We start from the raw sequence: 17,181 nt of genomic DNA on the forward strand, positions 1-17,181 counted from the left end.
TATTATATAGATGCTCATTTGTATAACTAATGAATTAGCCCGCTGTTGCATCTAAGGAACTTCTCCTATGCTTCTGGACTGAGTTACAGCCTTAATCTAGGAATTCCTTGCCTATTAGTGTTTTGTTTCGGGTCATTTAAAGGTAGGCTTTTTTTCATTTAATACTAACTGATCCACTGTGATGCTTTGTCTCCTTTTGTCCTAACGTTTGCTTTTGCTTCACTTCTACCAGCAGTTGTTTAAAAAGAAACTGAAGAGGAAAAAAAAATTAACTTTCAAGTGCCATAAGTTATGTGAAAACCCTTTTGGATTAACTCTCCAAAAGAACACCTTGCCTAATGCAGAATGTTATTGCTTCACTTTGTACATTTTTTTTCCTCCCCATTTTAAATCTTTTCTCTGAAAGATTAGTCATAAGCTGGTACTTCCTGCCACTTTTCACCCAGGGATTTTTGGCTGCCGGTGAGAGCTAACAGCAAATAAATGATGTATGAGCCATGATGACTCGATTGCTGCTGTTAGGAGCACTGTCTCTTACAACTGCAATCAGGGCACATTCCAGCTAGTTATCATTCTTAATTTTCCAAATAAGATGAACCTCTCCTCATCTAGTTGCGGGGGGCTTGTTATTGCTTAGGCTTAGGAATTTGATGAGACTTTGAGTAGGAAGGAAGGATGGGTTTGGTGTGAAGGGATTTTCTAGGAGTACGGTGCTGCAATGGCATTCAGCAAACCCATGTTTGAGTCCTAACTCTGCCACAGACTTTCTGTAGAACCATGGATAAGTTCCCCATCTGTAATGTGGGGATATTTGCCTAAATCATAAGGGTGTTGTAAGGATGAAATCCAGTAATGACTCTAAGGTGCTCAGAATGATGTGGGTCATTTAAGTAGCTAGCTATATACCACTTATAGGGAAGTAGACGCCATAGAGCGTCTTTCTTCTCCACCTCCCAATCCTTTTAAATGCCCAGTTAATTACACTGAGGGACAGGTACAGTTGGTCTGTTTGTCATTATTAACCAGGTTACTTTTGAGAAATCTGGTATAACTGTCGACTAACATTCACAAACCAGGAGGAAACATTTTAGAAGCAGCAATTTCCCAGCTGATTTTTGTTTCCCAAATAGGATGATTTGATCTTTACTCCACCCTATCATTCCTGCTGCCCTCCTCCCGCCCACCCCCGCCAATCACCAGCTTGGCTTCTGGAAGGCAGTGTTTCTTGGCTATGACTAACAAGAAGCATTGATCAGGATTTTGGGGGGCTAACGTTAAGTGCCTAAGTCAACATTTAGGCTCCTAAATAAGTGGCTCTGCAGCAGATGCTGGCTGTGCAGGCCTCTTAAAAACAAGCCATTTAATATGTGCTTCCACCACAGCATACACTTGGGATTTGCCCCAGTTGCAGCTATCAGTGGGACCTGCACAAACCCAGAGTGGAGACAGGGAAACCACTGCAGGCTGTCATTTACACCAGCTTGTTTCTGTTTCAATTATTCACTCACCCTCTGTACGCCAGTTTCCCCACCACTAACTTGAGGATAGCACGTATTCAGAGGTGGTGAGAGTTCGTTAATGGTTATACTGTGCGTCGAAGATGCTTGTCCTGTCTAGAGCTCCGGTCCTGCTCACAGCGATGCCAATGGCAAATCCCCCATTGACTTCAGTGGGAACGGATTTCGAATCCTTAGCTATTATGCCCTGCAGACAGGAGATGTCTTACTTTAGCAAAGTGCCATGTAAATGTTCAGGGCTTTATTTACGCTAAGTATTACTACTGTGAGAAGTGTGGCACCTCAGTAAATAGCATTTTTCTTTTCCTTGTAGTCCACCCTTGGATTTATTGCCCTGGTAGTCAGCACCCTACACACCCTCACCTTTGGATGGACAAAGGCCTTTGATGAAAACCAATACAAATTCTATCTGCCGCCAAGTTACACACTCACACTACTGGTGCCATGTACTGTGATCTTAGCGAAAATATTCTTTCATTTGCCCTGTATCCACCAAAGACTGCGGCGCATTCGGAACGGCTGGGAAAAGGGAAGGTATGTGAAATTCACACTGCCCAGTGCAACTGGTGAATATTCAAGCGGAGAAAGTTCCAGTAATGTGTAGCAAAGCCTCTCTTATGATGGAGAATTTCAAAGCACTATGAAGATTTCTTGAGGTTTTTCATAATTGTGTATGTTTGGTATAATTGCCTTGTGGGTTGATATTCATAGTTGGTGACTTTAGAAAATCAGTTACTGTTAAATTAGTTTATGCAGTAATATTTAAAATATATTGCTGATTTGCTAGCATGATTGTTGCCTTAAAAAATCATCATGACATTTGAGAGAGCAGCTGTAAATATATGTAGAAAACAAATGGAATTCTATAGGTCATATTGGTCGATTGAGATAGTAGCTGGTGGTACTCTGTACTGACACTTCTCTGTTGGGGCCCCAGCTGCTCTCTTTTTTAAATAGCAGGAGGGACAGTTTGTATCCCATATGAGTATGAAGAAATCCTTCTGCATGTGACCTGATGGACCATACGAATCTGCTGCTAAACCAAAACAATGGTTCTGAGCAGTGTGAGCAGTCCCTGGGGTTGTTCCACATGGGAAGCTGGATGAGGACCGTATAAATCTCAACATAAACAACTTAACTCCTGCCACTATAGCAGAAACATCCAGTTACTTGGAGACCTGTGGGATGTGCTTCCAAACTTGACCCCTGGACACAACAAATTGGAGGGCACATCTCAGTATTCACTACTTTCTCAAATGTGAACAGTGCATTTTTTGATCTTGTAGATGTGGGCGATGCATGTGCATATTTGTACAGTTGGAAGAGTTGATTTATTTCCAAAAGTTATAATAGATTTTGAAGACAGCGCCGTGCCTGAAGTGCATTTACACCTTAGCGTAATCCGCAGTGGTCATTGCGATCACACGTTCTCAGCGATGTGAAACCAAAGTTTAGTGCATCCCCTAATGGAAGGAGTGTAAAGATAAGCTCCAAAAGGACTCGCAGCTTCATGATATTGGCTCTGGGGAAATGACAGCTGCCAGCTGAATTAGCATTTAATAATGGGGCGACGCTGTTTGAAACTACTCTTATTAAACTCAAATCAACGTGTCCAACTACATCTACAACAACAACTATCAGGTGTATTTGTTTCACCACCAGCAATGACACATCTGCCCTCTCTGTGACAGATCCAGAACCTCCAAAAAATGGGACTTTACAGCTGTGAACATTCTCACAAAGGCTAAAACTCATCTGTCTCCGACCAAGTCTCAGTCATAGAATGGACACCAACACAGCTACATATTATGGGCCTGATTCCCCAGTGCCTTGCACCTTCAAGAGTCATTTACTCAGCTACAAAGTGAGTATCATACACTAGCATCATACGCTGTTACATGCCGCCATGTGTATCATCTCTGGCCCCCTGCATCTGACTCCACTCCCATGGCTTCCAGTTCTGAGCAATATTGCTCCTCCTCCTATCAGACGAGAGGTTGCCACTGGCAGGTTACTAGAGAACGTACACGCCAACTTAAGCCTGCCGCTGCACAATGACCTTTTTAAACCACCAGCTGCATGTTTGCCATCACGTCACCCATTATGGTCTCATCTGCCACATCAGGATGTTAGGGCGGAAACATTCTGGCGAGAGGAATGGATCTCTGTTATAATCCCCAACCAGTCCCTCGTTGCCAACCCCACAATTTGCCGGCCTGGTTTTGACCTGCCCCGTCGCCAATGGTCCCTGTTGAACAGGTTCCGGACCAGGCAAGGTCTCTGTGCAGCCAACCAGTATCACTGGGGCCTTTGTGACAGCCCTTTGTGCAACTGCAGCACAACACAGACAATGCCGCACGTTGTCGAGGAATGCCTGCTGACTAGGGTCAACGGTGTCCTAGAAGAACTGCATCACACCACTGAAGATGCCATCGCTTGGCTGGATGACTATGCTCACGCGAAATAAAAATACTAGCATCATTTCGCAGAACTTCTCACTTACTTGGCACAGGAGTGAATGATGCCCACACTCTGTGCAAGGCAGTGGAGAATCAGACCCTATATTCGTTTTTCTTTATAACAACGATTGTTCAGACTGTCCACAGTCTAAATTAATACACCATTCTTGATTGAAAACAAACCAATGTCGTAGATGCTTTACAACACTTACAAATCCACAATCTTTGCCCCATAGAGATTACAACTTGTCTGTCTACGACGACTGCCATGCTTTACAACAGATCCTTTAAAAAGGAGAATCAAGAGGAAATAGAAGAATTACAACAAAGTAAGATGTTAGGATCTGGTTGTAATAACCTTATTTCCTACAACAGAGTAAAGTACACAAGTTGCTGTTGGACAGTGCCTTGAAGACAGGTGTCAATACCTGAATCACCAGAGAATTTTTAAAAGTTGCTGCTGATCAGAACTTGCTGTTCAGCCTTAAACTGTTGGAGAGAGTAAGACTTACAAGCTGCTACTAATAGTCCCCCGATGATATTCAGGTATTTCTGCTGTTGTGTAAGAATCACCCTGGAATCTCAAAACACCATGTCTTCCTAATGAATACAAGGAAATCAAGACAAGAGTCAGTGTGCTGGATTTCACAATCACATGATAATTCCTTCAATAAGAAGGGAGTTAGTGTGTGTCCCTGTTGTGCCTTTCAGGGCAGGGAGAATTATCGAGAACCCCTCCATGCTCAGATCATTATCTGCTAACGTTACTCACAAAGCAGATAGATTTGACAGTAATATGTGCAACTGAATGGCAAATTACAGCTTCTGCGAGAGGTCTGAGTCAAAATCACCTCTGGTGTAATTCCATCCACTTCAATTTAACTCCTGGAAGTGAATTTGAATTCAGTCCACTTACTCATTCCAGCCTCCTGCTGTATTTCATCATCAGGCAAAGCCAACATAAAATCACTAGTTTTCACATTTTCTGGCTAAGGTAAAGAATCCTGATTCTGACGCTTATTCTCACATCTGTGCTTCCTCTCACTCCTCTGCAGCAGGCAACCTGGTAGACTGCTACACTGTTAGCAAAAAAGAGGAGGGGGAGAGAAAGTTGCATGAGCCTTAGGCTTTGTCTTCAGTGTGTGTTTAAAAAAAACAAAAAAACCTTTTTTTTTTTAATACCAAGATAACTTTTGCACTGAGACACAGGGTTTGACATCAACAGGACCACTCACAGAGCAAGAAGTGGTAGGGCTGGACCTGAAGTGAGCTGTAGCTCACGAAAGCTCATGCTAAAATAAATTTGTTAGTCTTTAAGGTGCCACAAGTACTTCTGTTCTTTTTGCGGATACAGACTAACACGGCTGCTACTCTGAAACCTGTAGATCAGGGGTAGTCAATAGGTGGGCCAAAGCTGGACCACCAATCACTTTTGATTGAACCCCAAAATATTTGTATTTACTTATTATCGTTATTGTTGAGTTTCTTATTATTTTCTTTGGAGTCTGGATCTTGCCTATACCTTGACCAAGAAATCTGGACCTTGACAAAAAATAAAGTTGACTACCCCGGGACCAATTTCTCTACCTACAGAACGTAAGTCCTCACTCGTGCAACTTTCAGAATGGCTCTGCCCTTTGGGGTCTGTATTCTAAATCCTTGATACTAAAATTTTGAATAATTTATTTTGTAGAAATAATAATTTTTAAAAAGTGTAAAGAAAACTTTGGAAATGCTCTTTGCCTTTTTAACTTCTTTCCCCCCTGCATTATTTGATGTAGCTAGGGGATGGAGGAATGTTAGCTTAAACATTTCCTTGTTACTGTTATTATTTTGTACTTGGTGTTTGTATATTTTGTTGCAAGATTTATAGCTGAAATGACAAGCTGTTTGTATTTTTATTTTCTGTTTTGCTTACTTTGTGCCTTTAGGGTATAAGAACCTATTGCGAAGCTGTGAGAACAGGGCCAGTTTTAATCCTCTTTCATCATTGGCCTCTTAGTCTTACAATTATAGCTCTATAAAGATAGAATGAATGTGCCTGTATAATGGCATCATTACTCACTCATTCTTGTGTGCTGTCTCTTTTTCTATAGACAATACAATGTTAATCTAAAGTATCTTTCTATTAAATAAAGCTATCAATAAAGTGACGTGATTGTCCAGGATTTAAATGTGAGAAACAAAACACACCAACGTAAGCAGCTGGTATTTGCTATTGTGATGGGAGAAGATACTACCTAGAAGGATCAATGCTCTGATAGACTTGTCAGTTCTATGTCATATGAGTGTAGGAGGGAATATTCCACATATTTGCATTAGTTACAGCTGTAATAGATATTTAATTACATAGGCCTCTGTGGATGCTGACCTTGGATATTGTACAAGTGGTAGCAGCTCAGGAATAGCAGAGCTTAATTCAGTAAGCAAAAAGTTGCCCTAATATAGAGCTAAAAAAGAAGGGGACAATGGATGAGTTTAATGAGTGGAAAGATGCAATCTTTAACACTGCCTCTTTGGCCTCAGTTCCTTTAGTCCAGGGGTTCTCAAACTGGGGGTCGGGACCCCTCGGGGTCGTGAGGTTATTACAGGGGGGTTGCAAGCTGTCAACCTCCGCCCCAAACCCGGCTTTGCTCCAGCATTTATAGAGGTGTTAAATATATTAAAAAGTGTTTTTGATTTATAAGGGGGTCGCACTCAGAGGCTTGCTATGTGAAAGGGGTCAGCAGTAAAAAAGTTTGAGAGCCACTGCTTTAGTCACTACCTCAAGGAAGTGGGATAACAGATCCACCACTTCTAGATTCACAGTGTTGCATTTTAATGAGCTAATTTGTAAATTGATTTTAATGAGTTAATTTAAATTCCTGTGCTAAAGTTTAGCCTCTGCAGGTACAGCTCTCTGACACTTTCCTTATTATACAGGGCTTTTAGCAATGTGTTTGGTCTCCCGCTCTTCAGGGATTTACTTACAAAGTGATTTATCAAACTATGGTTAAATCTTAAGGGGGATGCGATTGCTTGAAAACTGCTATAAGGTGTATTTCATAAAATCTCTCCAAGTCACCAAGAAGACTAGCACAGGTCCCACTAGCTGTTACATCTGAACGTTTTGTCACTGTTTGTGTATTCTGTATCTCAAAATTTCATGCATTAAGTTAGTGGAATCGGTAGATTGTGCCTTAGTTTTGAAACAATGGATTTGTTACACTAGGGAGGCTTGGTTCAATGTATTGTTTAGTGAGTGACAGTTTTTAAGAACTCCTATACAGACTAGTTTGCCACTGCCAAGAACTTATGTGAAACTCAGAGCCAGATAATTTAAATTAAACATGTGATGTACAATATGTGAGTACAGTATAAACTTATTTGCTGTTCTTGTGCATGGAGCAAATGAATCACTTTTCATAGAGCTAGGACTGGCAAGGATCATTATGACAATCTAAGTTGGCCTGTGTAGTATTGGCCATGTAATTTGATGATTCCTGCAACAAACCCAATGACTTGGAATTGACCTAGAGCATCTCTCTTAGACAGACGTCCACTCTTGATTTAAGGACAGCAAGTGATGGAGGATCTACCACATCCAGCTGTTCCACTGGTTAGTTATCCTCCCTGTTAAAAATATTTGTCTTTGCCTCTGATTTGAGTTTATCTAGCTTCAACTTCCAGCAAAAATCAGCTGTTATGCCTCTTTCTCCTGGATTAAAGAGTCATCTACTATCAAGTATTTGCTCTTAAATAGATGTCTCAGTCAGTACTCTAGAGGCAGCACTAGGAAAGCAGATGCTAGAAGAGAGCCAAATTTGCTTTCTGCTAAGCCAGATTCCTCCTGATAAAATGGGAAAAGAAAATGAGAGGCTCAGCTAACACTCATGATTTATAGGGGGGGCCTTCCTCTCTACATGTGAAGTCACTGACTAAAGACCATTGATCTGATTTAGGTCATGCCAGCTAGATGGTCGCTGAGCCTGAGGCTTGACTGCACACCAATGTGGGAATAGCCCAATACTTGACATTTTAAAGTTAAGGCCATTGAAGCAAAGTAGCTTCCTGATCTGGCCTCTTTAAGCATCACATGTGGACTATAGAACAGGAAAAATATAGATGCTTTGGGCATGTTTTCCCAGCCCACTTGCACCCTCATCCCTATAGACCCCATAGGTGCAGATAACAACGTTGGCAGAATGAGACCCAAGTGTGATGTAAAATGAGAGCCTACAAGCAGCTCTCAGATTATAGGGAAACTTTCAGCTGTGCAGCACTACATGCCGCACTGGCAGAATGTGAGGCCTAGGGTGAGGTGAGTCTAAGTTGATATACACCTTCTTCTGGTCTCTTCAGTGTAGCCACAGCCAACGTAGATTTGCATCCAATTTACACTCCTACTCCCACCCCTCTGAATTTGGCCCCTACATTATAAAGGAATTGGTTTCTGTAAATCAGGACTTGCCATAAGATTCAACCCACCAATGGATCATGAGGGGATGCCTGCTGGGCTGCACCCCATGGATTGCTGGTGGGGTGAAGCAAAATCATGTGGGTTCTAGGGTGCAGCAGAGGGTGTAGGACGGTATGAACAGTTTCACTTTTCCTGCTGTCCCTCTCTGCTCAATCCCTAACCCAATCTCACATCTGCTCCTCAGTCTTCTCCTTCCTTCCCAGCTCTTGGGAGAGCTGTGTTTCACGCGCCAACAGGGCCAGGCCCACAACACTCTTGAAGCAAGTCTCCTGCTGGGGGACTAGAGAACACTCCCCCATCCTCCTCACCTCCATTGGCACCACCAGCAACCCACCCACTACATTCCCCTACTGCCTCATTTGTGCATTAGGGGTGATTGATATAAATGAAATTTGTCAATTTATTATGCATCACTAATGGGAACTAAATGGCTTGTGGATTATTGTACTGATACTCTGGGGGCCTAGGACAATTTTTTGCTTATGCACAAAAAAGGTTGAAAATCCCTGGAGTAACTTCCACAGTATGAGGCCAGAAGAGAGGAGTAAAGCAAGGGAAACAAAATTGGAAGATTTAAGGAAAAAACATCAGACAGGCCAGTCCGCACCCACACTTCAACTTTACTTTCTTTCATCTCCTCTGTAGCCAGCCTTGCACTGGTAAGTTAATGCATGTAGATAGATGGGAGACTAAATGTAAGGAAGTCCATTATACCCCCTTACACACCACTTGTCGCCCATTATCTGGGCATAATCTATGTGAACTTCAGCCATCATAGTTGAGTGAATCAATTCACAACACTGCAGACTGTCACCTCTGTGCACTGGAATTCACATCCCACCTGAGTTGATCAAAGCTCAGATGTGATGGCCTGGAAGCCACAGCGCAAGATTCCCCTTTTTTCGCTGCACAGGGGGGACTAACAGGAGGGTAGGGTGGAGGGCATTAAGATGATGTGTGTGTTCTGGCTTATGCTGTATTGCTGAAGATTTAGTGATGGATTTTGCATATATGTTTGTGTTTGCTCTGGGTGCTTCACCTTGAAGTTAAGAGCAGCTTATTTTAAAGCTAGATAAATACGCCTCAGCAAACTAAAACTGGTATTTTCCAAATGGGGAGATTAACATCCAGGCTGTGCAAAGGTTTAGACACGCTGGAACTGGCTATGCAAAGAATGCTCTTAATCTAACAGAAGGAATTTATGATTTGACACCAGCGTTTTGACTTCAATTTAAAATGCAACAGTGTGTGCAAGGAAAGCGTCAGCACTTGGCCCCAGAGAGCTAGCACAGGCTCTGCAAGTTAAACTAGTTCACAGAGAACTGTTCTTCACAAGTGCTAACTATTTCCTTGCTCACGCAGGTGTTGGAATACTGAAGAACAGGCTGTGCTGACACCTGCTGGCTTTCTCTTCAGACAAAGATACATCACGCGAGTAGCTCTTGGGCTTTGTTATAGTTCTCCCCACTCATTGCACACAACTCTGTGTTTAAACCAAGAAGTGGACAGGGTTTTGTTATGCACGATTTTCTGAGAACCTGTTTCAGAAGGATCCTTTGACACTCTCCTCATTCAGGTCACGGCTGGGACATAACTTCTGTTTCGGGAAGGGCACACATCCCTTAATGGGTGCAAAAAAGAGTTGTGCACCACTAGAGTGAGCCTTTGCTGTCCTAGCTGTACAGCAAATGCTGCATCCATGAAAACCTGCTGCAGTGAAGATGTGGGCAGCGGGGGGGGGGGGGAGGGGGGCGGGCAAGAAGGGACGAGAAGAAAAGCACAAGGAAGGACTGAATGGATTGAGCCAGAAAAGGGAAGGCTTGACAAGTTACCTTGTCTAAAGTGGGAAACAACCAGTCCAGTGCTACAAAGAGCTGCAAAAAGAAGTCTCACCTCTCCTGCCCCTCTCTACTAGGCTCATTCATAATTGGCAGGTCTATGTGCAGAAGTCCAGCAAAAAGAAATAATGGGGAAAAGATCTGGTCTCAAAGAAAAGCAGAGCCCTTCCTGAAACACTGCCAGACAATATATAGAGAGGGGCAAGGTAATATCTTTTTGGACACACCCTTTGAAGCCACACCGAGCTCTTCTTCAGGTCTGGGAAACGTAGGCTATGTCTACACTACCACTTATGTCGTATAACTTATGTCACGCAGGGGTGTGAATAAAACACACCCCACTGCCACACGTTGGGGGTGGATTAATTATGCCGACGCGAGAGCTTTCTCCCATCGTCGGCGCAGAGCAGCTACACTAGAGATCTTACAGTGGCGCAGCTGCATTGGACAGCTGTGCCGCTGTAAGCTCTAGGGTAGATACCAACAGACTGTTTAGCGTAAGTAGTTAACTCATATTGTAAAAGACCATTCAAGGTGAAGTGGCCTATTAACACATCCAGTCCTAGGGAGGAATGGGGGGGGCAACAACTGGGGGGTGGCTTTTAGTGGGTTATAGATTGTTGTTATAAGCCATAAAGCCAGTGTAGACAGACACACAACTTTTGCATTTGTATGTAATTTAAGGGCTGGCCTACACTGCCAAGTTTTTTCACCAAAAGGCAGCAGAGGTGTATGCACTGCAAAGCCACTTTTTGCGCCAACACTCCTCAGTTGCAGCGCTGTTAAAAAAACCCCACGTTGACAAGAATCATAAGGCTTTTTTGCACCAAGGCTTTATCGCCGTAGTGCCAGTGTAAACACCATGCCTGATTTTAACACTGTATTTGGCCTCCGGAAGGTGTCCCACAATGCCCATGCTGATCACTCTGGTCAGCAGTTTCAACCCTGCTGCCCGGTGAACAACCTTCTGCCCCTCCCCCTTTAAAGCCCTAGGAATTTTGAAATTCCCCTTCCTGTTTGCTCAGCGTGCGGAGCTCACATCACATCCTCCCTGGTGACCATCGCGGCTCCACACTCCTACCCCTTTTTTCATTAGTTGTCCCAAGTACTCATTGGAACCCGGGTCCAGTGGTCCCTACCACTGGGCTGGGTGAGGGTCCTTTAGACATGGGCAGGCTTGCGCCCACCTCCCAGGTTTTTCCAATAAGGCTCCACGCAGCAAACAATCTCCCATTTTGACTACTGTGGAGCTACTGGATCTGATGAGTGGGGAGAGGAGGCTGTCCAGTCCCAGCAGTGCGCCAGCTGTAGGAATTTCGATATCTACGGCCAGATTGCGTGCAGCTTGCATAAAAAGGGCTATGATCGGGACACGCTGCAGTGCAGCGCAAAGGTGAAGGAGCTGAGGAACGCGTACCACAAGGCAAGGGAAGCAAACCATCGCTCCAGTGCTGTGCCCCAGACCTGCCGTTTTTATAAGGAGTTGGACACTACCCTAGGTGGCAACCCAGCCTCCATCACCAAGAGCACCATGGATACTTCGTCGGGTCTGGAGCCAGTGGAAAGTGGCCCTAACCCAGAGGAGGAAGTCATTGATGAAGAGGAGGAGGCTGAAGATGTGGAGTCCATGGCAGGACCGGCAGGTGGTGCATCCAGTCAGAAGCTGTTCTCCACTCCAGCGGTGGATCACCAGTCTCGGCAGTCGCTCTCTGGCAAGCCTGGAGAGGAGACCCCTGATAAGTGGTTTTGCTTTGTGAAGTTCTGAAGCGGGTTGAGGGCAGAGAAATGTACAAGGCTGGCTGTGTTTGTGTGCTAGGCATTTCAACACGCAGCTAGGCAGAACGACGGAACAGGGAGTTGATGCACTCCAAGATTTCACGAGACTCCTCCAGAGAGAAACTTTTCTGGAGGTACTCAGCGATTCTCTGCCAGAGGTTCCTTGGCAGAGCTGCTTTGTTCCTTCCCCCATTGAGAGACACTTTCCTGCGCCACTCTTCAATTACTTGGGCAGGGACCAAAGCTGCACACAGGCAAGCAATGAAGGGACCAGGGCAGAAGTTGCAAGCATGTAGCAGATGCACCTTTGCTTCCCTCCTCAGGAGTGAGATTTTTTCCATAGTGACCCCCACCTGTGGAAAACGGTAGGAGCATTTAGAGTGTTGACCCCCATAAGTACCCCGCGACCCTTTCACATTGCTTTTCTGGGTTCACTCACCATTCTTGGGGTGTTCTCCTGCATGTGTGCTTGCTTAGGGTCACCGAGAAAGTGATAGGTATGTTACGAGCAGTGTTTCAATGCTCTGTCTGTAGTTGACAATAGGGTTTCTGTTTATTGTTAATTATGCCTCTCTAGACATGACCTTGAGAACCCCCTCCAACAGCAGGAGAGTATCTGCGCCAGATAAGAAAATGCCTGAGATGGAGTAAGGAAGCTATGTTCCGGGAGGTGCTGCTGCAGTCAGAGGCAGAAAAGACTGAACGCAAGAAGTGGAGGGAAAGCAACAAGCAGGAAAGAAAAGAAAATGATGCGTACAATAGGGACGCCACGGAGAGGCTGATAAAAGTTTTGGAGCATCAAACTGACCTGCTCCAGTCTCCTGTAATGGTCCAGACTGAGCAGATGCGTGCTCGCCCTCCCCTTCAGCACATTCAGAATTCTCCTGGCGCATTCCTTTCTGCTTTCTGACACTTTGCAGTCTCCTCTAAACTCCACCCCCTGTAGACAGAGTTTCAAACGAAAGCTGGACTTATGCTCAGCTCTGAAAGTCACCCCCCCCAGTACCTTCTCCCCCACCAAGAATCTGTGTCTGTGTCTGTGTCTGTGTGTATGTATGGTGTTGGATTGTGGTTTATTTGGCAATAAAAGAAAAGTTCTTTCCATTATAAGCACTCTTTGTTTCCATGATAGCAGATGGCACCTGCAAATCAACAGGCACTTTTATCAGTTCCTTACATTGAATCCTAGGCCTTAACAATCACAACTGCTTCCTAGCATATCAAATTTAATTAACCATTGTAGTCCCAATCATAGCAACAAATATTACTGGTTTTCATCTTCGAAGTGTTGCCTCAAGGCATCCCTTATTCTTATTGCCCCACATTGCACCCCTCTAATAGCCCTTGGCAGTTCATCCTGAGTAAATTTTTCACCCTTCCCGTCACAAATATTATGCAGTGTGCAACATGCGGCTCATTAAGGTCTAACCCGCCATACAGGCATCGCCAGCGCACCTTTAATCGGCCAAATGCACATTCAACAGTCATTCTGCACCTAACTCAGCCTGTTGTTGAACCGCACCTTACTGCTATCTAAGTTTCCCATGTACAGCTTCATGAGCCATAGCATTAAGAGGTACACCAGGTCTCCCAGGATCACTGGGCATTTCGACTTCCCCTATGGTGATCTTCTGGTCTGGAAAGAAAGTCCCTGCTTGCAGCTTTCTGTACAGGCCAATGTTCCTAAAGATACGGGTGTCATGCACCTTTCCAGACCATGTTGATGTCAGTGAAATGCCCAGGGTGATCCACATGTGCCTGTAAAACCATGGAGAAATACTCCTTCCGATTGATGTACTCCGTTTCAAGGTGGTCTGGTGCCAGAATTGGAATATGCATGCCATCTATTGCAATGTTTCTGAAATGCAGCCACCATGACAGCATGCAGCCACCAGGGGATTTTCATGCAACCTCCTGGGCGGCGAGGGCTGGGGGGGTGGCAAAGCATTAGCCCCTCCCCCTCCCTCGTTGTTGCTCCTGGATGCACCACCTGCACTGCCTCTGGAGAGAGGTGGGGGCACAAGGCTGCAGGCATAAGGTGAGTTTTTGACCCACATTGGGAAGAGGGGGTTTGGGCGGCAGGCTCCAGCAGCGGGACTTCAGGAACCTGGCCATGTGGCCCCGGGCTCCGACCGCAGGGCAGCGGATACTGACCACACACCCTGGCTCTGGCCAAATGGCCCTGGCCTCCAGCTGCAGGGCTTCAGCCTCCAGCCCCTGGCTGCAGCTGCGTGGCAGCAGGCGCTGGCTCCCAGCTCCAATCCCGGGCTCCAGCTGTACAGTGGCAGGCGCTGACGCCCCAGCCCCGGCTGCAGGGCAACGGGCTCCGAACATGGGGCTTAGGGCGCCAATCCCTGGCTCTGGCTGCAGGGCAGCAGCTGCTGACCCCCGGCTCTGGCCGCGGAGCTTCAGTCGGCCTCTTGCCCCCAGTTCTGGCTGTGCAGTGACATGCACTGGCCCCGGGCTCCAGCCACATGGCCCAAGCCCCTGGTGCTGATCCCCTGCCCCAGCTACATGGCAGCAGGTGCCAACCCACAGCTCTGTTCCCAGGCTCCGGCCACACGGACGTGGTGGCAGGAGCTGGCCCCAAGTGCCGACCCCTGGCTCTGGCCACGCAGCAATGAGCATTGGCTCCAGCCACATAGTGGCAGGTGCTGACTTCTGGCTCCAGCCAGGCACTCTTGGGCACCAGCACCCGGCTCTGGCCATGCAGTGGCAGGCACTAGCCCTGGGTGCTGACCCACAGCTCCAGCTATGTGGCAGTGGGCTCCAATCCCTAGCTCCAGCCAGGCAGTTCCCAACCCCAGCTCTGGGTTCTGGCCACGGATGCTGAGCCCCAGCCCTGGCCGCATGGCAGCAGATACCAGGCACTGGCTCTGGCCACACAACTGCGGGGCTCATTGCCCACCCCCATTGCCCCGGGTCACCGCTACCTCCCCGGCAATGCATCCATCCCACCATCACCACTGGCCCCTGCTGCCTCCCCCTTCTACCGCTGCATCCAGAGCTTAATGGGTCCTGAAGCTTGCTGAGAAAAGTGATATTAACAAATATGCAAGTATCACTTTTCACAGCAGATTTACAAGCTATCTGTGAAAAGTGATAGTGTATGTTTGTTAATATCACTTATCACAGCCTGACAGGTAGCTACTAAGTGTGCTGTGATATTAACAAATATACATATATCACTTTTCACAGCAAGCCCCAGGACCCACTAAGCCCTGGATGGAGGAGGTAGCATTATTTTTGTTATTGAGTCTCCCAAAAAACCCTACAAATATACATCACAAAAGATCTGGATGTGAATCTGTGCATATTTAATTATTTTTCCTAAAGTTAATTAAGTATTTTAGGAAAAAAGTGTCAGTGCAGCCACCAGTGAGAGTCGGTGGCCACACAGTGAGGCCAAAGGATTTGTTGCGAGAACCCCTTGTCGCCCCTCCGCAGTTAGGGAAACCCATTTCTGCAAACCCATCCACAATTTCACGAATATTGCCAAGAGTCATGGTCTTTCGCAGCAGGATGCGATTAATGGCCTTGCACCCTTGCGTTAACACAGCCCCAACAGTCGACTTCCACACTCCAAACTGGTTCACAACCAACAGTCGCCAACTTCCACACTGCAATCGCCATGCGCTTCTCCGCTGAGAGGACAGCTCTCATTCGGGAGTCCTTGTGTCACATGCTGGGGCGAGCTCAGCACACAATTCCAGGAAGGTGGCTTTCTGCATCCAGAAGTTCTGCAGCCACTGCTCGTCAACCCAGACCTACATAACGATGCAATCCCTCCACTCTGTGCTAGTTTCCAGAGCCTAAAAGCGATGTTCCACTGTGATCAGCTGTTCCATGAATGCCAAAAGCAATCTAATGTTGCTGCTTTCCATGTCGGACACTGTGTCAGGCAACTGTGACTGCCATTGCCTTTGTAACTTCAAGAATAACTCCACCGCCATTCGCGATGTGCTAGTAAGAGCTAGCAGAGCAGTGGAGATCAGCGCGGGATCCATTCCTGCAGATAGATGTGGCAGGGCAAGCAGAAAACAAGGTGTGATGGGTTGAATCACAGACACTGCCAACTGATGTGCTGAGACTACCTCTAAGCCCATTTTCCCTGGCAGCTTGGGACTTCAGTGCCCTGCTTGGTTGTGCCAGACACACTTGCCTGCTACAAACACAGACCCAGGTCTGAACCACGTCCTCCAAAAGCTGTAGGCTTAACTGAAAACAGCTTAAGAAGTGTTCCTGTCTCCAACACTCAGGTACCCAACTCCCAATGGGGTCCAAACCCCAAATAAATCCACTTTACCCTGTATAAAGCTTATACAGGATAAACTCATAAATTGTTTGCCCTCTATAACACTGATAGAGAGATATGCACAGCTGATTGCCCCCCCCCAGGTATTAATACATACTCTAGGTTAATTAATAAGTAAAAAGTGATTTTATTAAAGTAGGATTTAAGTGGTTCCAAGTAATAACAGAACAAAGTGAATTACCATGCAAAATAAAATAAAACATGCAAATCTAAGCCTGATATAGTAAGAAAGTGATTACAGATGAACTCTCACCCTCAGAGATGTTCCAGTAAGCTTCTTTTACAGACTTGCCTCCTTCTAGTCTGGGTCCAGCAATTACTCACACCCCTGTGGTTACTGTCCTTTGTTCCAGTTTCTTTCAGGTATCCTTTGAGGGTAGAGAGGCTATCTCTAGAGCCAGCTGAAGACAACATGGAGGGTTTTTTCCAGAGGCTTATACAGTTTCTCTCTCGTGGGTGGACACCCCCCTTTCCCCCTGTGTAGAATCCAACTACAAAATGGAGTTTTGAAGTCACATGGGCAAGTTACCTATCCATGCATGACTCAGTTTTCTGCAGAATTCCAAGGAAAGCTCCAATGTGGATTGGTGTCGATCAAGGTCTATTGTTAACCAAATACTTCCAATTACTTGAATAACCCCTTCACACTATGTTGACCACATCTGCCTTAGGTGCTTTCTACAGCAAACACTTTAAATACAAGCATAGAGTCAACGCTCATAACTTCAGATATAAAAATGATACATGCATACAAATAGGATGAATACATGCAAAAGAACATAAGCTTTGTAATGATACCTTACAAGAGACCTTTTGT

General features: G+C 45.7%; 1 protein-coding gene across 4 annotated transcripts in view; it reads left to right on the plus strand.

Annotated features, from left to right (window-relative positions):
- The window catches only part of STEAP3 (STEAP3 metalloreductase), a 34,948-nt gene extending 21,887 nt beyond the window's left edge, over positions 1-13,061 (plus strand). Inside the window, exons 5-6 of one of the 4 annotated variants that reach the window (XM_039494315.1) lie at positions 1,831-2,051; positions 9,798-10,111. In XM_039494315.1, coding sequence (XP_039350249.1) covers positions 1,831-2,051; positions 9,798-9,969 — 393 coding nt within the window. In that variant the 3' untranslated portion in view covers positions 9,970-10,111. Of the gene's footprint in view, positions 1-1,830; positions 6,130-9,797; positions 10,112-12,626 lie in introns of those variants that run through there. The other 3 variants (XM_039494317.1, XM_039494318.1, XM_039494316.1) reach the window with 3 other exon arrangements.
- The last annotated feature ends 4,120 nt before the right edge of the window (positions 13,062-17,181 follow it).

The sequence above is a fragment of the Mauremys reevesii genome, linkage group 11, assembly GCF_016161935.1.
Source record: "Mauremys reevesii isolate NIE-2019 linkage group 11, ASM1616193v1, whole genome shotgun sequence".
Taxonomy (NCBI): domain Eukaryota; kingdom Metazoa; phylum Chordata; order Testudines; family Geoemydidae; genus Mauremys; species Mauremys reevesii.